Raw genomic sequence first — 24301 nt, forward strand, 5'->3', positions numbered from 1 at the left:
ACCATGTATGTTTTCCCACCAAATTTTTCACATTTCTTGCATTAAAAAAATATTTTTATTAATAAAATCATGCCAAAGTTAGATTCATATAGAGTATAATTGAATGAAGAATGTTCACACAAATTTTCAGAACAATTGATCAATAACTCTTCGAGCTAGAATGCCCACCAGTTGAAAAAAAATTGTTTTGAGAAAAACGCGTTTGAGAAAAAAAAACTGCTGTGAAAGTTTTCCAATCTCCACAGTCACCTACCTATATGCTCATTAGCACCAGAATTAATCGGAATTTTTCACTGAAATTTTGGCAACATAATCTTAAATAGTTTTACTAACAGTTTATGACATTAAAAAAAGTGGATTTGACCCGTCTAAACTGGTTAATTAAACCCCTTAATTTAACAATCCTACTGAAACTAATTTCATGTCTTGATAGAATTTATGATGCAAAATGAATAAAATATGTCTTCTCTTGTGTTTGTTCTAGGTTTAAAATCATTCACCATGTTTAAACTACTTATCTTCACATCCATACTCATGTGTACATTCTGTGATGAGTCATTAAACATTTCTTTGTCGTCTAGTCAATTATTTACATTTGCTCAGCCTCAATCATTCCTGCAGTTACAACCAGATTGGCCATTGCCTTCCATTAGAGAAGTGAGATTTAAGTTCAGGTAAGTAGCTTTTTTATGTAAACTATTTTAATGGGGAGGAGGAACCAATTTATCTAGGATATTTCACTTACTGTGTAATATTTTGTTTTACTGTTGGTAATGATACACCCATTGTTAATACTTTTTCCAATATTTGTGTATTTTGAAAACTAAGATTAAATTTGCATTTGAACTACAGGTTTGTTACAACTCATTAACATCAACCCATTTGTTACAACTCTTTACAAAATGTTGGGAATTAACCATAGGGTTATGAGTTAGACAGATTTCTGGAGGTCAGAAAGCATGTCTGACTTCTCCAAAATTTCCGACTGTCCTCACAGTTTTAGCATCAGCTGCACCCCAGCTCAGAAGAATTCCCTCTCCTTCCTTCTCGATTGACAAATGGAGATGCCACTCTATCTCTTTGTCTGAAAATGCAGCTGGACAAGACATCCTGGGATCGGATGCAAAATTTTAGCCGAGATGGTCAAAGCTCAGCTTGGGGGTAGAAAAGAGTATCATTTGGATTTGAAAGAATTCAATGTTGTTCTGATGGAGCAGGCTTCAAATTGTGATGTCTGTTGACAAAAAGTCTGAAAGGGGCAGTTCTCAAAAGGTGGGAGCAAACACAGACCTCAACTTTGAAGCTTCAACACCAAATAACTTTCATTTTAATTAACTCAAAAATTTTTGAGTTAAATTATAATACTGTATAGAGACAAGAATTGACATAAATTATGGAAAAAATGATCTTCAAATGCCCTTAAAAAAAATATTTTCTTTGCTAAAAGGCACAATTTTGGACATACCAAAACGTTAACTGAGTAAATGTGCCATCAAAAAATTTTTTTAAAAATTATTTCCATACATTTCAAAAAATAATTAAAGTTATGAATCGAACAATTTTTGTTAATATTTTACACAAATCACAAAAGTAAAGACAGATTATTTACTTTGTAAACAATTATAGAAAAAAGTTAAGTTTGAAATTTGATGCATGTCCAAAAGTTACGATCTTTACAATGCTAATATTTAAGAACTAAATGTATGATGTTTTCGTTTTAAAGGTATTTATCGATCCTCAGAATCAATTTTTAATTGCTTAAAAGTGTTTTCATAAGCTTTTATGCAGTATCTTAGAAGAAAAATAATTTTTCTTCAACATACATGTGAGATGTCCAAATGCCGTTACGATCTTGACGCCGATAATTCTGTCCGTTTATTCATAATTTTTGATGATCCACTGTCTTCTAACCCCAATAAAAAAGGTTATTATAATGTTCTTTCTTTATTTAATCCATTGATATTTTGCATAATTAATAAGTTGCACATTGAACAATACATAAATTACAGTAGAAACATGGCTGATTGTGATCGTAACAAAAGCCATTTTGCACTAAAATCGCCAAGCAAACCTCCGTTGGCGACAACACAGTATACGGTAAGCTAAAGGTTACCAGAGGGGAATTCCAGTTCTACAAATGTAGTTTATCGTCAGCTGCATTAGTTTTGGCGACTTTATCACTTTCACTAGCCTTTTTTTTTTTCCCCGCTTTTATTATTTTAGAATTTTTTTGAGCAATCACGATTGCTTATTGGTTTCATTTGACTGTTTTTGGCGTGCTATCATTTTATTTCCCCACCGCCACCCTCCGCACCATCACCGTCGACCGGCTCCTCACGATGCTGCTCCTATAGGGAAAACCGTCTCAAGGTTTCATCCATGTCCTACACTTACACGCATACATACACAACTACACACACACACACGCACACATACACACACATACACACATGCATACATACAGACACCTACACATACATACACACAAAAAGATACATACACACATATGCACAACTACCCACAAATTCATGCCTGCACACAGACACAAACACATACCCTTCCACATACATACACATACCCCCTACATACAAACACACATGCCTACACACATACACATACCACCTACACACAAACTCGTGATTGCGAAAAACATAATTGGAATTCAAGTTACAGGGTTGGCTTTTTGCCGGCAGAAACTGGTTTTTGCCCTGCCAGCAGCAGAAACTGGTTATAACCGGTAAAAACCGGCAGAAACTGGTAGAAACTGGCAAAAACTAGAAAACGTTTTTAATAGCTCTAGTAATTACTTAATGACAGGCAATTAAGTAAAATAAAAAATATAACTCCATTTCGTCATTGCAAAAACTTAATATAATAGTTATTTAATAATTAGTGTAAAAATATGTTAAATAACAAAACTGACATTTCCAAAGCAAAGTAAAATTTATCATAGTTGAAATTGCTATGCGTTAGAAATTTTAGCCTTGCAATGTTGTAAGTAACAAATTTTTCAGTTTGTTGTTTATAATTATTTTGTTTGCATTTACTTTAAAGTGTAATATATATATATATATATATATATATATATATATATTACACTTATGTAATATATATATATATATATATTACACTTATAATCAAGCAGTTACTGATAATCATTTACTCGCCTATATTCTCCATCCAAAGTATTTGGGAGTAAATTTATCATGTAATCAAGAAGAAAGTGCCCGCACTTTACTCACAAATATTAACCCTGATTATGTACCTTATACCATTGCTTTACAAAACAAATCGGCCCCTTTTCCCAAAACCTATTTTTCCAATCATGTGGTAACAACTACTCCAAATACCGCATGGTGGTGCAGTTTGAAAAAATGTGCTATAGATGAAAGTTATGTGAATCTTGCTTGTTCTTTGAGGATAATGCCAGCTAGTTCTGCTGTGATTGAAAGAATCTTCTCAAATTTCTCCTTTGTGCACAACAAATTGGGAAATTGGTTAGGTTTAGAAACAGCGTTAAAACTTTTTATTTTGTTAGAGGCTGCTGCAGTGGGGAAACAATGTAAAATTTGATTTTGAATGGTGGTAGTGTTGTAAATAAATTGTATTTGGGTTAATATTTAATTATTTTTCTTATACATTTTCTATTGTATGTCAGGAGTTGCATTTATGTCATTTTTTGAGTTTCTGCCAGTTTCTGCCATAAATGTGGCAGAAAGGGGTTTTTGCCATGCCGGTTTTAACCGGTTTCTACCAGTGGTTTTTACCGCCTCGGCAGAAACCTGCCAACCCTGATTCAAGATGTCAAATTTCAAATTAATTTTCTTTCTTTCTCTTCTTTCTTTTGGAAACATAATTTAACGATCTCCAAATAGAAATATGAATTTCTTTTTTCAATAATTTTTTTTAGACATCATTTTAATTATGACATTAGAAAAAATATTCATTATTAAAACTGATGTCACTTTTTACATTTGTATTATTTTTAATTTAAAGCATTTTTTTACCTTTCATCAACTTCTTCAAAATCATTCCAAAACTTTATTATATGTAAAGAGCAGTATGTATAGCCATTCAAGTACTTCATTAATATCCTCTTTATTATTAAATTGCAAAGTTCGAAAAGTAGTAAATAAAATTTTCATTGGAAATGTTAAAAATCAGATTAACAATTGTCAAAAATGGTGAAACTTACATTATGATGATGTCCAAAATCCGTTACCTACAGGACAACAATGTCCAAAATTTGTTACCTACAGACTGCTGATTTAATTTGCTAATTAACAATTTTTACAAATACCTGCTGTCTTTTCATGTTCATGTATTGTGTTCTAGGTATGCATACTATAGAATAAAAGCAAAATTGATGTCAAATTTGAAAATTTTTGAAATTGCTCAAAGTTAACTTTTTTGTTCCCACCTTTTGAGAACTGCCCAGAGAATGAATGAAAAGTGTGGCAATGGACGTTGACTTTCATTGAAAAGTTTCTCTAAATCAAGGCTGTATAGCTACACCTACCAGAGCTACTAGAACCATCTCTCATCCCAAACAGAGGAGAGGTTCTCCTACCATTTATACTAGCTAATTCCAGTTTTTTAGTTTTGGGTCATTTGCCTTTATGTGCTTCAATTTTTGAAGGCAGCAATAATTTAGCAATGAGTAACATGAGCATTAGGGTGGTTCAAAATATATGTAAAAAAAAAGTTTCTCCTAGATAACAGGACATGCTAAATATTTTTAGACTTGTGAATTGTAATATACTGGAAGAATTTTAGCTTCCTATTTCAACTGAAAGAGGGTGCTCAACTCCTTCCCCCAAACTTTATAAGTATGGAGGGGGTTTAAGAAATACATTGAACTGAAAAAACAATGCTAGATATTATAATATACACTAGTAAGTAGTTATATGCATATACATTGCAGCAAAATATTTACAAAAAAACACTTTGAGAAATTAAATGTTTCTAAATTTGTGACATTTTCTATGCTACGGCTATGTTAAATTGAGAGGTCATTGAGCACCCTCTTAAAATTTGAGCAAGAAGCTAAAACTTTTACAGCATAATACTATTAGTAAGTCTAAAAAAAATAGGGTGTGTCTTGAACTGAGCTGAAAAGAAGTTTTTTTGAACCACCCTGATGAGCATATTTTTATTTATTTTATGTACCAAAAGTATTTATGCACATCTAATTATAACTTAAGATTAACTATGTCTAATGCAGTATGTTGAAAAATCTTTTATTCTAGTTAGTAAGTGTTGAAAAAAATTATATTTTTTTACGTAGTAAATATGTTAGTTAACAACTAGTAATTTATTATTATTTGATATAGGTTTGTGGTTAATTGATAATATTGAAATTTGAATTTTTTCCTTGAATTTTTTGAGTTTTTTTGAAATTTTAATTATTTTCATACTTTTGTTTAGGACAGATAGACCTCATGGACTTTTGCTGTTCCATGGCTCCACATCATCTATGCCAGATTTTCCTTTATATGAATTCTATGTTATGCTAGAAAATGGTCGCATTAAAATTATACATGTCTTCAATGGTCAAGACGAAACTTTTATCATTGCAAAAGGTAATTGAAATACACCATTATGTGTAACTAAAAATACAGTAGTTGCTTTAAGAATTCTGACAGCCAGAGCTTTTATTATTTTTGTGCAGAAGAGTTTAGATCTATCTAACTAGGGTTTACCCTAGGATGCAGAGCTGCACAATTCCTACATTATTTTCAAAAATCCCACTCAACAAGAATCCATTAGCAGGAAGTTCCCACATAAGTCTCCCTTTAACTTTTTGGTCATGATGGAAAATCCAACCCTGAGTTTTTCCCTTTTGTGAATTCTACTTAAACAATACTTTTGTGTAACGTATAGCCAAAAAAGTCAAAAGTCTCTGATTTTTTTTTTGAGAAAGAGCCTGTAATTATAAACTTGTCAGTACAATTAAGAAATAGAATTCATAATCAATGCATACCTGCAAGTTTTTTTTTTTTTTTTTTGTTATTACATCCATTATTTGTTGTGTTAGCTGTTCAATGGTGTGTATCTGCACTGTGGGCACCTTGGACTTAATGAACCTACCACAATCTGCAGAAAGCTTAACCAACTCACTTATTGGGTTATTAATCATTGAGGCTGTTTTGAGTTTTTGTCGATGTCTTGATGTAAAATCTCATTTAAAAGCTATATATTAACATGTTGTGCTACAATATACTTTAAAGTTCTTCAATATTTTAAGCAATAAACATTCTTAGTATTGAAAACTACCCACGTTAATTATGAATTCATATTTAAGTAAGAATGAGTTCTTATTTGATTTTTTTCAGTTACATGAGTTCTTAGTTAAAAACTTAAAGCATTTCTACTGTCGGAACGTAATTTCTTTTTCTACTTGCTTTTTTTCAAAAGCATTCCAAGTTTAAAATTTGGTTTAATTTCTTACTAAGATATATTTTTTTCAATTGCAGAGTTGAGCTATAATTATTCAAAATGTTCGCTTTTAGGTTTGAATCGTGATAAGTGGCACTATGTGACTTTAACCATTAACCCTCGTACAGCACACCTTTCTGTGAGAGTTGATGATCAAATGATGACAGATAGTTTGCTTTCCTTATCTACGGACCCTAGTTATGGGATTGTGGATAATGCTCCACCTCAAACAGTAATGTATTTTGGAGGTAAAACATTCATTATTTATTCTCAAGTGTACAAGTGTTTAGCGACTTCTTCTGTGATACGTGATATTATGTATTTACGTACGAGGGCAAATCAAAAAGTCTTTGCACCTATTTTTTATTTGCCAAAAAAGATACCTAGAGGTATTTACAAATATACATAGTAAACTATGTCACCTACACTATTTCTCCACATAGTCACCACACTGTTTCAGACATTTGTCCCATCGCGGGACTAAGTTAGAGATCCCCCTGTGGCAGAACTCTTCCGGCTGGCTGTGGAGCCATGCACCTTTGGACTGCGTTCTTGGCTTCTTCGTCACATGTGAATCTCTGTCCTGCCAGAAACTTCTTCAGTGGAGTGAAAATCACTAGGACAAGGTCTGAACTGTAGGTGCATTTCCCTGTGATTTGCTATGGGCTTTTGTCCCTTGCTCCATACAAAACGAATAACATTTCGCTGCTCAGAAACAGTGGACGTCGAAAGAGCAACCGCATCTTAAATGACTGATAAACTCCGCTCTTCCGATCAAAAAGCATATACGGCTGGTACGGTTCAAGGAACTGTCACTGTTGGGAATGTATATGTTTGCTTTGTATTTTCAGCCGTATTTTGGCTATAAAAAATAGTCGCAAAGACTTTTTGATTTGCCCTCCTATATTCATTCTTTCTGATGAAATTTGTAATTTAGTGCAAGTATTCAGGAAATAATATATAACTTAAATTTTGCAAGTAAGGCATTTTCAAATACAGTTCTGACTAGTAAAAAAGAAATAAAAACGTTAAATTGCACAAATTGCCGATTTCACTGTTACAATTTTTGATATGTGTTGTTTTCATTTTAAATCAATATCAATAAAGTTCTGCGCTGTTGCCACATTGGACTATTTATTTATTTATTTATTTATGCTTTAATAAGCATTTTTTTATATTGAGGATCGAATAGGGCTATTCCTGCATAGTCGGTCTTTTACAGTAACTTAAAAAACAATCAATTCAGCATTCTGGGGTGGGCACTGGTTCCCTGCCCCTCCCCCCTCCTCTGGTTATGCCACTGTTGCAAACATAACAATTCTATAGCAAATAAAATTTTGAAATGTTTTTTCAAATTTTTATTGTAATTTAAAGTTTTAAAAAGGTATTTAAAGTTTTTGAAAAAAGTATTAGATTGTTTTTGAAAATGCAGCTGTTATGCAAATATGAAGATAGGAGAGTGCAGCACAATGATTATTTCTTTGTGTTCCATTTTTTCAGGATTTTGATACCATTCTTTCATTCTCAGAATGTTGCAACACTCGGCAAAAGACATCATTTTGAACCAATTGTTTGTTGTAAATTTTCTGCTTATAAACAAGGAAATTGAAACTTACATTTTAAATTGCTATAAATGGGCATGACTGTATTAGGGTTATTTTTAAGCAAACCAACAGTTGATTTGTAAGTGACAGAGAAATATGAAATCAACAACTTGTGTAGACATTTGTGATTTTTTTAAAAAATATTTTTTTTTTCAGGCCTTGATCCCAACAATCAAGCGACAAACCAGAAATATAATTATGTTCGCTTCATTGGCTGCTTGGGCGAAATAATGTTCAGCCATTCTGGATCCCCGGTGCTGACTCCAACAAGGATCATCCTTGACAATCAAATGGAGAAAGGTTGCATGAACCAATGTGAGAAGAAAAATCCGTGCCTTTACGATGGGAAATGTATCAACCATTATACACATACGTCCTGCGACTGCTTTGGAACTGGCCATGAAGACAAAATTTGTTTCAGTGGTGGTAATATATTAATGTTACATAGGAATTATAATTTATTGGTTTTTTTTTTTTTTTTTTTTTAAATCTAGTGAGATACTTGGTATGACAACATTTTGCAAATTATATATGTGACGTTTTAAAGCAATTTTCGTGAATTTATAAATTAAATCTGTAAAGACTTTAGCATTGATCAAGAAAATATAAAATAATTAGTTCTTAGCTCATAGGCTGAAAGGACATTTTAGAATTCCTGTAGCAGTTAGACTTAAAAATATGTAGTCATAACTTAAATTATATGGAACTTACAAAAGCTCGCTTTTGCTATCATTTCAGTTTCAATATTTTTCATAACTTATAAAATGACAGGGGAGAAAAAAAGCTAAAAATTTGAGCAAAAATTTATTTGTGAATCTTAAATTTATCCATCTGTACTGTTTACTTATTGTTATCAGTTGTTTGATGCCATAAAAATGCCTAAATTCCAACATGATCATGTTAAGCGGAGTGAGTTTAGTGTAAAATTATTTGTAAGAAATAAATTTCCACTTAAATTAAGTTATGGATACTTATGGAAAACTAAACACAGTCAAATGTTTTGCACTACTTTGTTTTTTTAAAAATATACATAGAAAGCGAGAATATTGCTGATTTTACTCTACCTTCATAAACTTAAACTTTTTCTGCTGTTACATACAAAGAAATATTTATTAAATTTTTCAATTGTATGAAAGTGCACATTGTTAATTTTATTTGGCTATTGCAAAACAAAAAGAAGTGCTTAATTTCTGGTCATTAAAACTCTATTATAATTCTTTAAAAACCTTTGTTTCAACCTTGAAATATTTTTTCTTTTGAATATATTTGTTTTTACATTTTTGTTTAGTTGTTCAAGTAAGTTGTAGAAACTACTAAGTTTCAATTTAATAGAAAAGAATTTAAAACATTTGTTTTACAATAGCAAATATATATCCTTTTCTTTATCAGATCCTGTTACTATGACATTCCGTGGCTACTCATATGTTACTTATCGAGTATATGATTGGAGAGACAGAGCTCATTCTGAAGCTACACGAATAAGCTTCAATTTTAAAGTGAGTATTGCATGTTTCTTGAGTTGAAATATGAATATGAAACTACTGCAGTATAAGTTCTAGGTTAAAAGTCAGTGGATACGAAATAGACTTAAATTTAGTGGCCAAATTTTTATACAATCATCTACTCCAGTGATTCTCAACCCAGCCTAGAAGAGGTCATGATGCAGACTGCACCATTGAAATTTTAGAAGGGTTTTTAGGGGTATTTTTCTCATTTTGGGGAGGGAGGGGGCTTTGCAATATTGAGTGGAGTGTGCCCTTCCTTGCCCTTAGGGGGTTGGGCACCCCTGCCCCTGCTCAACCTATGGTATGCAAATAATTTTCATGTGGCTAGCAAACAGTCAGTGAAAATTAATCTGTATCTTTTTTATTTCACCTAATATAATTTTTGTGTTCTATTGTATCATTCACTTAGGATTCGGAAGGGAAGCAAGTGGTACTCAGTAGTGAAAAGGTTGAGAACCACTTATCTACTTAACACTTGTTTTTTTTTTTTTTTTTTGCAAAAATCTTAATCTGAAAGGATATTTACATAAGAAGTGCTGAAAGAAAATGCATGATTTATAGAAATATTCAATGAGCAAAAATCTATTAGGTTGAGTAATGTTATGTTTGTTAAACCTGTAAAAGAGTGGAGGGTACTTTTCAAGAGTAAATGTTATCATTAAAGGAAATATTTTTCAATTTATGTTACAGCACTTTACCTGTGTAGCTCAATCCTTGGTACCTTGTAATTGCCCACACTTGATTCATGCAATGCAGGGATACTGAAATAAATTTTACTGACTCAATTGACTTTGCAAATTCGACTGATTTCTGCTTTAAGATTTTTGTCAGACAACAGAAAACTGTGGGTATAAAATTTTAAAATAAAATTAACTTGTTGGTAGTCATTTCTAACGTGTACCCCTAATGTCTGTGAACAAGAGCTCAAAAATCAGTTTTGTGAGTGAAAAATATCTACAAAACAATATGCTCTGCTGTTATTCATCTTACTCTGATTAGAGACTACTTTTTCCATATTTAAAGATATTCATGTCGCTAGTAAAATAGAAATACCTCTTTTTATTTCGTATATAATTAAGACAAAAACAATTTTTAACTTGTTTCACCCACAGTTTGATTTTATGCTACCTCCTTTTTTAACTCCCTATAACTTGTAAAATGTTTTAGTGCATTAAAACCTGATTACATAAAGTAAAATACAGTGTTTGAAATGCTGTATGCATTGGCTGTTTTAATGTACTATGACCCCAATTTGTTACATAAAGCTTATTGAAGATCTAAAATAATTTTTTTAAAAAAGTAGTTTACATGCAAACTGCTATATTATTGTTTTGCCTACTTGATGGCTAAAACTTACTCCCCTCTGTTGCTGTCCCATGAAGGATTGAAAGAGTTCTATTTCGCCAATTATAATTTTCTGTGTCAAACGCAGGCCATTTCGTATGTTGAACCTATTTTTTGTCAAACCATCTTGACATTTTTTTTTTCTTTTTTAATATGTGGGTTTTATAACAATCTTTGTATGTGTTGTTTTGTGATTTTAATAATTAATGTTATGATGATTTGAATCTCAAATTGATTTAAAATATATAATTGATGATTTAAATTTTTAAAAAATGTGTTGTAGGAAGGTGCTTCTGAATTATTGTGATCTTTGTTTTTAAAGTAATGAAAACATACATGATTTTTGAATGTTAAAGTTCAGATTGTAGTTGGTATTTTAGAGTTTTCTTTGCCATTAATTTGTTCTAGACATTTTTTCAAGATTCAGTTCTCATGTATGCATCAGGTGAACATCCAAGTCGAAATTATTTAGCGCTAAGTTTGTATGGAGGGCAGTTACACTTTGAGATCAACTTCGGAGATGGGCCTCTTAATTGCACAATTGGATATTCCCTCAATGATGAAATGTAAGTAAATAGTTGTGTTTTTAAAAGTGTTTTTTATCAGTCAAAGCTATATAAGGAAATTTAAAGTTAAATATGTTTTTAAAAAAGTCTTTTATCTTTTTTTAAATTGTCTATCACAGGGCATATTTTAAGGAAATTTGACTGTGTGGGCAGCTCCAACTTCCTCGGAAGGGGGTGATGTAAAGGTGCAGTTTATGTTAGTTGAATAATTGTCAAAAAAGAGTTGGAGTGTGAAAATTGGAATTGAGGAAATCATTGCTAATGGTTGTTTTGTTCGATGGGAAAAGAGTTTAAAGAACATAAACGCTGTGATTCAGCATTTAAAATAGTTCAGTCACTGAGTTTTTGATTTTTTACAATTTCATTCATTATAATACAACAATTCATTTTCATTTTAATACAACCAAATTCAAATACCATTGTCTTTTTCAAAAAAGGATTTCATATAAACCCTCTCTTTGTAAAGTTCAGCTTTTGCTTTTCCTTCTCTTCGGTTTATTAATTTCGTTTTTTTTTTACAGAAAAATAAAAAATATATAGAAACACATAACCGATGGAAAAATTTAGGAAAATGTAGGTGGGCAATTTTATTTGACTGTGGGGCCAATTTTATTTGACTGTGTGGGCAATTGCCCAAAAAACCCCATTGAAATATGCCCTGGTCTATCAATTTTACTGTATAAAAATTGTATTGCTTTAGTTTTTCACTACAAAATACTTTTATTTGACTGTATTGAGCCCTGCAGCTGGCAGTGTTGACAAACACATTGTTCTAGTTTCGTAAATTTACTGAAATTTAAGTACCAAATTTTTCAGTATCAGAACATAAGAACTGGAAAAGGTTTAAATATCTACCCTCCCGAATTACATGACATTGCAGGTAGGTTGAAAAACCAACATGCTGTAGAGGACTTATTATTTTTGCATATTCAGTCGAATTTGCATGTAATTTTACTTTATCCTGAAAAGTTTAGCCACCGAGTGAGTGGCAACAGCAAAAACATTTATTTATAAGCGAGTCGCTTATTTGCTAGATTCGGTCTCCTACTTGCATTCCTGCTGGTTGCAGGATGTACGACGTCTATGTTTTTAAATTGTAAATAAAAGAGTTTTATTTTATGCTCAACTGTTTTTCATATGTTCGCGGCCAATCGACCTCGCGACAGTGGTGACCTATTATAGGACTGAATGCGGACAACCAACGTGAGTGATTTTACATTTTGTTTGTCTTGGTTACTAGTAGTAAAATGACTGAATCCAAAGTAGAGACTAGCGTTGATAGGATTGGTATGAAAATGCCGATTTTTTCGCCTTTAAATGTCAAACTGTATTTTGCTCAACTAGAAGCAAATTTTTCGATAGCAAATATAACGACTGAGCAAACGAAATTTAGCCATTTAATTGCTTCTATTGATTCTGAATATTTAACTTATGTTTCGGAAATAGTTTTTTCGCCGCCAGCGGAAAATCCGTATACTAAGTTAAAAGAAAAATTAATTGAACAGTTTGAGCATTCTGAAAATAAGAAAATTAAAACCTTGTTACAAGACTTAACTCTAGGAGATAAAAAACCTTCACAGCTTTTGCATGATATGCGGGAATTAAGTAACCATAAACTAGATGATAGTTTTTTGAAAAATTTATGGTTAAGTCACCTTCCTTCAAATATGCAGGCTATCCTCGCAATTAGTGCTGAAAGTTTATCGCAGTTAGCTCTTATGGCTGATAAAATTTCTGAGATAGTGACTCTTCCATCAGTATCTGTGGTGAATTCTCCCTCCTCGCAAGCTGAAAATTCTAGAATTTCTCGTTTGGAAAACCTAATTGAGGGTTTAATTGAGCAGGTTCAGAAATTATCTGTTCGCCGATCCCGGAGTAAAATTCGGAGGTTTTCTAAATCTCGGTCAAGAAGTAAAAGTTTTTATCGTAACTCGGATAATTCTCAAAATTGTTGCTGGTACCATAAGACTTTTTCGGATAATGCAACAAAGTGTAGACCCCCGTGTAGTTATAACCAGAAAAAAAACGAGTAAAGCTGTCAGTTGATGCGGCGTCAACCGTACAGAAATATTTAAATCGCCGACTTTTCATAAATGATGTAAATACAGGATCAAGTTTTCTAATTGATACGGGTAGTGATGTCAGCTGCGTGCCTCGATTTCATTTTAAAAGTCATAAAGAAAGCAATCTTGTTCTTTCCGCTGCGAATAATTCAAATATTAAGACTTACGGCACAAAATTGCTAGCTGTAGATTTTGGGTTACGAAGGAAATTCACATGGCATTTTATAATTGCAGATGTCAGTAAACCAATAATTGGTGCTGATTTTTTGGAAAACTATGGCCTAATTGTTGACATTAAACGAAAATCTCTTATTGACCCACTCACATCGCTAACCTCAAATGGTCGTACTTTAAATTCTTCGATACCAGCAATAAAAAGTATTTCTGGAAGTTCTAAATTTCATAAATTGTTGTATGAATTTAAAATTATTACTCAGCCCGCTGCAGGGTTGCAAAGTGAAATAAAGCATAATACATTGCATTATATTCAAACAACTGGTCCCCCGGTGCAAGCGCGAGCACGCCGTTTACATCCAGCTCAACTTAAAATTGCGAAAAAGGAATTTGAGTATATGTTAGAGCGTGGCATTTGCAGACCTTCTCGTAGCAATTGGTCCAGCCCTCTACATATGGTTCCAAAAAAGTCCGGGGACTGGCGTCCGACTGGGGATTACAGGTTGTTAAATAAAATAACGCGTCAGGATAGATACCCTGTTCCATATTTAAAAGATTTTGCACAGCAACTTCATGGTGCAAAAATATTTTCTAAACTTGATTTGTTAAAAGCCTACCACCATATCCCGGTAAATCCGGAAGACGTATGCAAAACTGCTATTATAACTCCGTTCAGATTATTCGAATTTCCGTACATGAATTTCGGATTATCGGGGGCCAGTCAGACATTCATGCGATTTATGCACGAAGTGGTGCGTGGCCTTAATTTCTGCTTTGTATATTTGGATGATGTTTTGGTGGCTAGTGCAGATCAAAAAGAACATGAAAAACACCTCAGAATTCTTTTTCAACGTTTCAAAGATTACGGGATAAAAATTAATGTTGCAAAATGCGTATTTGGGGTATCACAGGTAGATTTTCTAGGGCATTCAATAAATGAATCTGGTTTCGAACCTTTACCGGATCGCGTCAAAGCAATTTCAGAATTTAAATTGCCAAAAACAGTAAAGAGTTTGCGAGCTTTTCTTGGAATGTTGAATTTTTATCATAGTTTCTTGCCAAAAATTGCAGGCATACAAATTCCTTTAAATGAATATTTAAAAGGGAAAAATAAGAAAGCTAAAACTGAAATTAGTTTATCAGAAGAAGCGATTGCAGCTTTTAACAAATGTAAGGAGTTGTTGGCTAGTGCTACGCTTTTACATTACCCGTCAATAGATGCAAAATTAGCATTAGTAACAGATTGTAGTGATTTTGCAATGGGTGCGGCTCTGCATGAGGTAACTCCCCAAGGTCTCAAACCATTAGGTTTCTTTTCGCGTAAAATAACTTCAACGCAACAAAAGTATTCAACCTATGATCGAGAACTATTAGCGGTATATTGTGCAATAATACATTTCAGATATATGTTAGAAGCGCGCCCATTTGTGATCTATACAGATCACAAGCCTCTCACTTTTGCGTTTAGTCAGAAAAACGATGCAAAAGCTTCCCCCCGGCGTTTACGCCAACTTGATTTCATTTCACAATTTTCTACTGACATTCGTTTCATCGAGGGAAAAGAAAATATCGTGGCAGATACGCTTTCACGAATCGAAGAAATTTCCATCCCCTCTACTGTTGATATGGAATCGCTAGCGAACGCACAGTTGGAAGATTTGGAGCTTTTAAAAAAATTGAATGACGCAAGTGAAAGCCGATCGCTGCAAATTAAAAAATTTCCAGTTCCGAATTCGGATAAATTTTTACTTTGTGATATTTCAACTTCAAACATTTGTCTTTGAACTTCATTTCTTATATTAAAGTCATAAAAGAAGAATCAAGAAACCCCCCCCCCCTTTTTTTTTCAACAAAAGAATACCATAGAAATATCTTGTTGAGATATGCCTATAAAATTGACACAGGGAAGTTTATTGCTGTTGAAGAATAGGAAAAAAATACATAAAATTGATAATTTCAGCTTAAAGAATAATTTAAGGGTGACCTTAAAAATGTTTTTGGTTTTGATAACCTTGAGAGCTCCTTTTGTAGGTGGCATACACTGCTTGTAACACACCATGGCAAAGATGTTTCACTTAAGCTTGATTCTCGATGGCACAATACGCTTGAGGCCTCGGGAGTTCATCACCTTCATTTAGACCCTGAGATTTATATTGGAGCTGCACCAAAGAAAGCAAAAGGTATTTAAATAAAGATTGTTAAAGCTAGAGAAAGTGTATGTATTAGATTTTTTAAAATTTAATTTGTGTTTGGGTGTACATTTATATGCAAAAACTAATTAAAACTACTGTTGTATTCATTTTAAAATACTGCTTTTAAAATCTATATTTATTTCTAGTGGGGTTAAGCAAACATCTGTTTTCCCCCCATATTTCTGTACAATTTTGCGTTATGGTTACTGTATTTCATCATATTTTATGTGAAGTGCATTTATTTATATGTTATATATGTTGAGGAGAAAAAAAATCCAAATTTATAGATTTTATAGTAGCAGAAAAGCTAAGGTGTTCTAAAAGAAGTGTGAAAAGTAACATGGCAGAAAACTAATAAAACTATAAGCTGCACATATCCATTTATTCACCTTACAAATGGAATTCAAATAGATGCTCAAAGTGACTGCTAGATGTAGTGTTGAATAATTTTTACTGGTGAGTGAAGGACTAGTACAGTACAAAGTAGAATACAACCCAAGGTGTCCCAATAATATAGTCCGTCTTGGCTCACATCAAAAAGGGGCCAATTTCCTTGTGTACTCCTCAATCTCTTAGAACTGCCCCCATTGGCAGTATTCTGGCAATCTCAGTACCTTTCACTCCAGAGTCCCTCGTGCCTACCACTATTTGTGGCTTAACCAGTTGGATGGGACCCTGAAGATAGCACTGATTTTTTGAACCAGACCAGAAACTGAGCAATCCCTGGTCCGGCACCCCCAGAGGTATCGTTTCACTTGGAGGACTTTGACCAAGAGCATATTTAACGTCCCCCAGTCACCATTAATGAAGACGGGGGTAATCTCAGTACTGCAGCTGCGGCAGGAAAACAAATTGAGAATTGGTTACCTAGCAAGACAGAGCATCCCAGATATTGTTAATGCATCAGATATTGTTGTGCGGCACAACTGCATATTTTTCAGCATCTACATAATTTAGCAACACACTGATCCTGCAATGACCATATTCTTCTTGATGTTATGTTTTAACTGTCACACAATTTTTTTATCATACTTTTGAATGAATTTTATGATTTCGTATAAAATTACAAATTTTTTATTATATTCTATACCACTTGCCATTTAACTAAGATTTATATTAATTCAGGATAGTTTTGGCAAGTTTATCAGTTTCATTTCAGCTGAATTCCATTGCACATTAAAAACTGGATTTATTGTATTTTAGGTTTAAAGTCTAGAGAAAAATTTATTGGCTGCTTGCGTAATTTTTACTTCAATGACAAGAGTGTGTTACATGCTTTGTACAGTGGAGAAAATACTGCTCGCTACTACAGCATGTTTGCTGCTGAATACGGATGTGATCCCACGAATGTGATTCCCATGACATTTCCTCTCCCTGAGTCCAAGCTGCTTTTGACCATGCCAAGTACCAAGAAATTGCAGTTGTCTTTAGAATTTAAAACATTGCAGGCCAATTGTGTGTTAGCATCGGGGGAAATAAAAACTGAAAATGGTGTTGGCATCTGGGAGGTAAGATGCAAATGCTTTTTAAAAATCATGCAACTTAAACTGTAAACAATTGTGATGTTTTTCATTTCAAATTGTAAATCAGCGGTAGGCAACCCGTCAATTGCGATCAAACAGTCAATCTCGAGCCCATTTTCAGTCGATCGCGACAACATTCTGTACCGTGTTTGTCTGTGGTTGTTGTTGCCTTTTTTGGGGGGGAGGGGGGGGGGAGCAGAGTACCATTACTCCACATTATTTTATGGAAAAAATTAGGACCTAATTCTTAATATTCTTAAGTTATTTGAATATTTTTCAAAACTCGTTATAATAGTTGGAAATGCCACAATTTTTAGTTTTCAAGAAAAGAGTCTCCTCGCCTCTTGTTTTTGAAAAATGTCCATGGAAATCACTGTAGATTTTGAAATAAAATTTGGAATGAATGTTTCATAAATTTTTAAAGTAGGAAAACATTGTTTTGAACAGGTTGTTAAGTGGCACAGTGTATCAAGGATCATCGCCCCCCCCCCCAAAGTCGATCATAGTGTTCGCTAATTTTGGAAAGTTGATCGGCAGTTAATTTAGGTTGCCTATCACTATTGTAAATCATTGAATTTCATCCCCTCCCCTCATGGCATAGTCAATGAAGATCTTTGCCCATTCATATTATTTCAAAATATAATTGCAAAACCTTCAGTGAATAACTATTCTTTCTTTGTGGAAACAATATGTCAAAAAAGTTCATTCAAGCTTACTACATGTAGAAAATTGTGATAATCTGAAGTAATCACTTCCCCTGAATCGTTTTGCGCAAAAAGAATCTGCACCTGTTCTTGTAGAGGTCTTCCTTTAAACCAATTTCTGCTTAGAGACCATCTACAAATGAGGCAGTGCGAAACAAAGGGATATGTGTCGAAAAATTAAAAATTTGCAGATAACCAGTACACATGGAAGGTGAACCTCCCATTTGTCTTGGGGCAAGAGATACTAGTAGCCCTGTGGGTTCTGTTATACAGCATGATTTAGAAAAACTTTTCAATGGAAGCCTACCTAGGACCTTATCTTTAAACGCTTTTTACTCAGAACGTGAAAATGTCCTTTGCTTCTCATTGCCTCAAATGATGTCACACTTTGGGGATGGAGGGGTGTTTGTAAAATTGTGACAATTTGTCACAAGGGGAGGGAGGGGTAACAAGAAGTGTAGCACCACACATCTTTTTATAACAATATGCTTATGAAAAACAGCATGACATGCAAGTGTGATACTTTGTGACACGGAGAGAGAGGGGTCAATTTCTCTGAAAAAAGTATGACATTTATGGATAGCCCCTTAAACCCTTGAATTACTTCATCAGATGTAGCTGTGATGCTTTAAAGAGAAAAACATTCAATTGTTGATAACCCCCCCCCCCCACACACACACACAGTTGATTTGAACTAAAAACTAGTACAATAACTTTTTAATAATGCAAATACTCTCTTGTATATTTTTCGTGTGCAAAAGAATGAAGTAAATATAATGAAGAAAAAAACTGCTGCATATATATTTTTTTAAATGTATTGAATTGAGTTTTGTTGTGTTGAATTGAATTTTCTTTAGTTTGTAATTATTTTTTCAATAATGAGATTTATTAGAGCATTGATGTAGCGTTGGAGATGATCACAATGTAGAAATTTCCATCACACAGGCTTGACTGGAAGACATGTAACACCAATTATTCTTTTCTGAAGAGACATTGAGAAAATGCTTCTCTTTGACTGAACATGAAAAGTGGCTAACACTTAAAGTTCCTTTATTTGTGCCTTTTAATGTGTCTATAATGAGCTGAAAATACATATTGTGGCCTTCAGATTTGAATTCATTCATAAGTTCATAGCTTCTTTTCACAGTTATTTCAGTCACAGGTTTGGTTGTGTGCTGAGCATTTTACAGTGATAAGTAGGTTTCCATTTCAGCCTTTCTGGTTTTTTTAGTCCTCTACAGTTTAGGCTCTAATATATGCTTAAGCCGAAACATTAAACTGGCAAAATAAGCTAATTCAGAAAAAAAAGTGGATTTTTTAAAAACAATACTGTTTTTCAAATTTGATTTAGCTCTACACCAAAAGTGAAGTGGGGAAATGGAATTTTACAAATTTAATTTCAATCACTATTTTTTTTTCTTTTCAAGTTTGTCAGTTGCCCCCCTCTGACTTTGAAAAATTAATGTTTTTGCATAAAGTGGCCATGGTTTTTGTTGTTTTCCAATCAATTTTGCATTGAGTTACAACACCCCCTCCCTCTGGAAAATTTGAAATAACAGGCCTGCCTTTTTTGTTAATTTTAAATTTTGAATTCTCTTTGCCTGCTTATTTTCTGTCATAAAAATGTTTACTTTTATGTTTTATACTTCAACTGAAAAAAATGAATGAAAGAAAAGCCAATGTAATCGATTTCTTTCAGCTATTACTTCACAACGGAATTGGGATGTTTATCATCAACCGATCACCAAAGGAAGATCCTGCATTGTCTTGGTCTATCAATGATGAAGCCTCTGGAAAGCAGTTGGCGAATGATGAATGGCATCACATTGGAATTGTTTATGATAGTGGGTATGAACAAGAAGTTTAACGATCTGTTTTGACTTTCTTACGTTTTCAAATATTGCAAGTAACTTTATAAGTTTCTCCTGAGGGTGCAAAGAAAGGCCGACTTAGTTTTTAAAAAAAGGCTAAGCTTACTAACTTTCACTTGAACAGTAAGTTAACTTCCCTAAACCAGGACCAAAGCAGAACTATGGCAGTAACTTGTTAATACCCAAGCTTTGTCTTCAATTTTTTAGTCGAACCGCTTAATGCTGTGGTCACTTGCTGGTGAGATAAATTTTCTGTATCTACCAGTTTGTTGGCACTCTCGGCTTCACTGAGATGATATCTGCCTCCAGCTCGGTTATTCACTAATCCAGACTGGTGGGTTCTACTAAGAACAAAACTGCAGTCTCTGGATGTGGTAACTGGGCTGTCTGGTTTATTGCACCACCAAGATAGTCTAGAATGAAATTTTTGAGCTGCAATTTAAAAAAATTTCTGCAAGAATATTTTCTGGTTCTGCTAGAATATTATACTTATGACTATGTTCATATTTCTAATTCTTATCCTCTGCACATCATATAAAAACTGAATGTATCTCATTTGTGTGCACATATTCTAGTGTAATAACCTCCTTCTAAATCAGAAGCTGGATTTCTTTCCCCCTCTCTCTTTAAATATATATATATATATATATATATATATATATATATATATATATATATATATATATATATATATATATATATATATAATACAAAGCGGTTCCAAGCAGAAACAGCCATTGGATTCTTTTTCTTTTGCTTGGCTGAAGTCTGGTAGCCCTGGTTTCTCATCTTTTGAAAATTATTTCACTGTGATGCATATCTGAAGGTAAAGTTCACTCCAGTTGGCATGCTTGCATTCACAGATGTTTACCAGCCAGAGTTTTGCTAATTACAGCATACAAAATGATTTTTCCTGTTGTCACCGTTTTACTTACTAAAAGCAATCAGCATAACAAGCAACAGTATTAATGCAGCAGTCAGTGACTGGATTTTTTACCTTTACTGTTCAAATCATAAACTTATCTCTCTCCACAAACATTAAAATGAAGGTCCCAGCTTTTGTAACTTGGAAGAAATAAGGGTTTGAAGTTGTATTCTTTATTAAGCCCTGTATAAATTTCTTAAAGCAACAAAGTCACATTTGTTTTGCAGATGTGTTAAAATTGTATTGTTTGTTTATATTCTTATTCATTCACTTTAAAAAATTTGAATTTATCAGTCAAGTCCTCTGAGGCATGATGGATGGACTGAATTGTGAATTTAAAAACTTAATATTTTCACATTTTGTTACAACTACTTTTGTTTTCAGGGAAGTAAAGTTAGAGGTTGACTATAGTCATGCAGCTAAAGCAACATTTACTCATCCACTTGAATTTATGACCCAAATGATTTTAACTACAAGTGCCAGGAATGCTGAGAGAGGTATGAATTAGATACTGTTGTGGAATGTATTTAATTGGAAGGCATTTTTGCTCTCTCTACTTTTCAATCTTTTAGAAAAAACTATGTGACATTCAATTATTGTTTATTTCCATGTTTGAACTCAAATGTTATTTTCAGATAATAATGAGAGGACAATGTTTTCTGTGATCATCACAGATGGATAATTCTAAAATTAATGTTGGTTATGTTTTTGAACTATCAAAAGTGTAAGGCAGATTACATTTTAATTATATTGAATATAAATTGTTCTATTTAAGTTTTTTAAAGTTTCAAGTATTTTGTAAAACTATTTTTAATTATAAAGGCAATATTATTTATGGTGGCAATATTGTGCCACCACATAAGCATGTTATCTTGCACTGGATGAATGGAATAGTTTAATTGAGAACTTAAAACTATTGTGTAGTTGTAATAGAATGTATTCTGAGAATATTATTTACAATTTCAGTTTTTTTTTACCTTATTTTTCTATTAAGAGATCTGTCTACTTTATGTGCTTAAATCCGTTGTTGTTTTTTTACATTAAATTGAAAAGGGGTTGCATTTCACAGCACGTTTTAAATTGTCCCTCTTATGACCTAATATAATAAGAAAGGTCTGAGTCTTGCAAGTTCAGTAACTGCAATCCACTGTTTTAGTTTGATAACCAACAAAACTCAGTTTAAACTAAGAGCATCCACTTTCTTGAAGAAAGAAGTATTTATGAGCATTGTACTAACTGAAAGAGCATCTAACTTTTCACACCTAACAGTACAATTGAAATTCTTCTGTTTTCCTGTTTTAAGGAAACATTGGAGACTCTTTATTATTGCAAAATATTCCATCCGCTACTACAAAGATGGATATTTATTGTTGAATTAGCCAAAGAAAGTTTAATAATACTGATATGAGGTTTATAATTTCTGAAACAATGTTTTTTGAATTTTACTACTTTAACTCAACCACATACAGTCGAATCTCGATAACTCGAAGCTTATAACACGAATATTCTTTTATCTCCAAGTTTTCACCGGGTGCCAAACTCTTGAGACTGTTGTGGAAACTTCCCATAACTCGAATGTTTTAGCTGGTCCCTTGGGACTTCGAGTTATTGAGAGTTGACTGTATTTTCAAATATTTTTGAATGCTGGAAATTTAAAAGGATTAATGTATGTACAAAGATTACTGTAGAGGTGCCCACCTACTCCAAGAGCAAAGTTGCAGCACCTCAACTACTACAGTGAAACCGTTATACCCCTCAAGGATGAAAGCTCCCCCCCCCTTTTTCAATGCTACAGTTTGGGCCATGACTCCGAAATTTTTATAACAGATGAATTTCATTGCAATTGTTTATGACGATGGTTAAATGTTGCAATTTCTAACAACATGCATTTAAAAGTATGACATATATTTTTTTTTAAGTTGTGTCTTTATTGTACTTAATTTTGTTCATTTGTATATGAACGTCTGATGAATATGTTCTCATACTTGTATAAAGGAAGACATTTTTATTAAATCAAAAAAAAAAATGTAATTATTATTTGTTTGAAATGTAAATTTTTCTCTCAAATTTTGGAAACTGCTGTAAAACAGTAAACAATTATGTAGATGTTAAGTTTCCAAGAGGGCTCATTATTTTACAGTACGTTTTTATGTTTATAAGTATCTAATTTATTAATTAGAATTATTAAGAGTCTGAGATAAGAATAGTCTGATTGTAGTTAAAAAATGTATAAACACTCTCATTTTTACTTAGGTTTTATTGGATGTATGAGGGATATTTATGTGGCAGGAGATTGGATTGATCCTAGAACTGTTGTAGATACAAAGCAGGTTTCTGGAAAGGTGTCATTAGACAGCTGTTTGTTGGTAAATTTGTGCAATAATCCTTATGCATGTGAACATGGGGGCAGATGCTATGTGGAAAAAGGAGAGACTCAGTGTGATTGTGAAAAAACTGGTTACACTGGGAAAACTTGTCACTTTTGTAAGTATCTGTGCATTTTGTTTTGGTTTGATTTGATTTGCTGTTCATTATGCTCACTTGTTTCTATAATGTTATTTTTGAAGAATTTTATTACAAAAACATGGCATATCTGATGGTGTGGCTAAATTTAGTTTCTTATTTGAAAAATGCTGTTTGTATTTTTGTTATAAGTCATTAAGTTTTCTGCTTCTTACTTTTTTTGGGCCCCCAAAAGGAAATTCCTTAACAAAAGTTACAAAATCAAAAGTATTTCTGTTTGCCTGTCTGCTGTTCATGTAAAATAAAGACCACACAAATGATTTCCTTGGAAATTTTTTGCGCAAATACTTCACAGAGACCATGGTACATCATACTTTAGGGTGATTTTTCTGTAAATTGATTCAATTCCTTTTTATTTCTAGCTCTTTAAGCAAAATTTTCTCTTAATTTGATATTATTGGATAGAAGAAATTCTTACAATTTTTTATTTTTTATAAGCTGTAAAAGATTGTTCAAAAAAAAATAAGCTTGAAGTTTGTATGTTTTTATTGTTTCAACCAAACTCAACATGAAGTTCAGATGAAAACATATTTGCTGCAAAACTTGAAGCAGTTATTATTATTTTCATCTCTTTATATTGCTGTGCAATAATCATTAGCTGGATGTTGAGTAATTTACTTTACTTAATGTTATCATTTCTTCAAAAGCCACTACTGTTGGCAATCAGAAGAAAAATAATTGTTTTTTGTTCTCAGCTAATTGACTGGTGTCAAAATATATCTTCAAAATCTCTGCTGACGATTGAAAGTTATTGTCTTAAAAGCTTTCAACTATTAATGTTGCAATCACTGTTTGAAGACTTCTGTACTATTATTAAAATTCTAGATTTAAATTTAGGAGATTTTGAATATAAGTCCCAAATCTTCCTT

The 24301-nt window shown here is 32.8% G+C and overlaps 1 protein-coding gene across 1 annotated transcript in view; it reads left to right on the top strand.

The window, feature by feature from the left end:
• LOC129225404 (axotactin-like) overlaps positions 1–24301 on the top strand; it is a 92571-nt gene that overhangs the window by 23146 nt on the left and 45124 nt on the right. The window contains exons 2-12 of the mRNA XM_054859917.1: positions 485–674; positions 5428–5582; positions 6513–6686; positions 8199–8468; positions 9432–9538; positions 11300–11457; positions 15726–15874; positions 17090–17394; positions 19813–19961; positions 21294–21406; positions 23163–23393. Of these exons, the coding sequence (XP_054715892.1) occupies positions 502–674; positions 5428–5582; positions 6513–6686; positions 8199–8468; positions 9432–9538; positions 11300–11457; positions 15726–15874; positions 17090–17394; positions 19813–19961; positions 21294–21406; positions 23163–23393 (1984 nt within the window). The 5' untranslated portion in view covers positions 485–501. The remainder of the gene's footprint in view (positions 1–484; positions 675–5427; positions 5583–6512; positions 6687–8198; positions 8469–9431; positions 9539–11299; positions 11458–15725; positions 15875–17089; positions 17395–19812; positions 19962–21293; positions 21407–23162; positions 23394–24301) is intronic.

This window comes from Uloborus diversus, chromosome 1 (genome assembly GCF_026930045.1).
Source record: "Uloborus diversus isolate 005 chromosome 1, Udiv.v.3.1, whole genome shotgun sequence".
NCBI lineage: Eukaryota > Metazoa > Arthropoda > Arachnida > Araneae > Uloboridae > Uloborus > Uloborus diversus.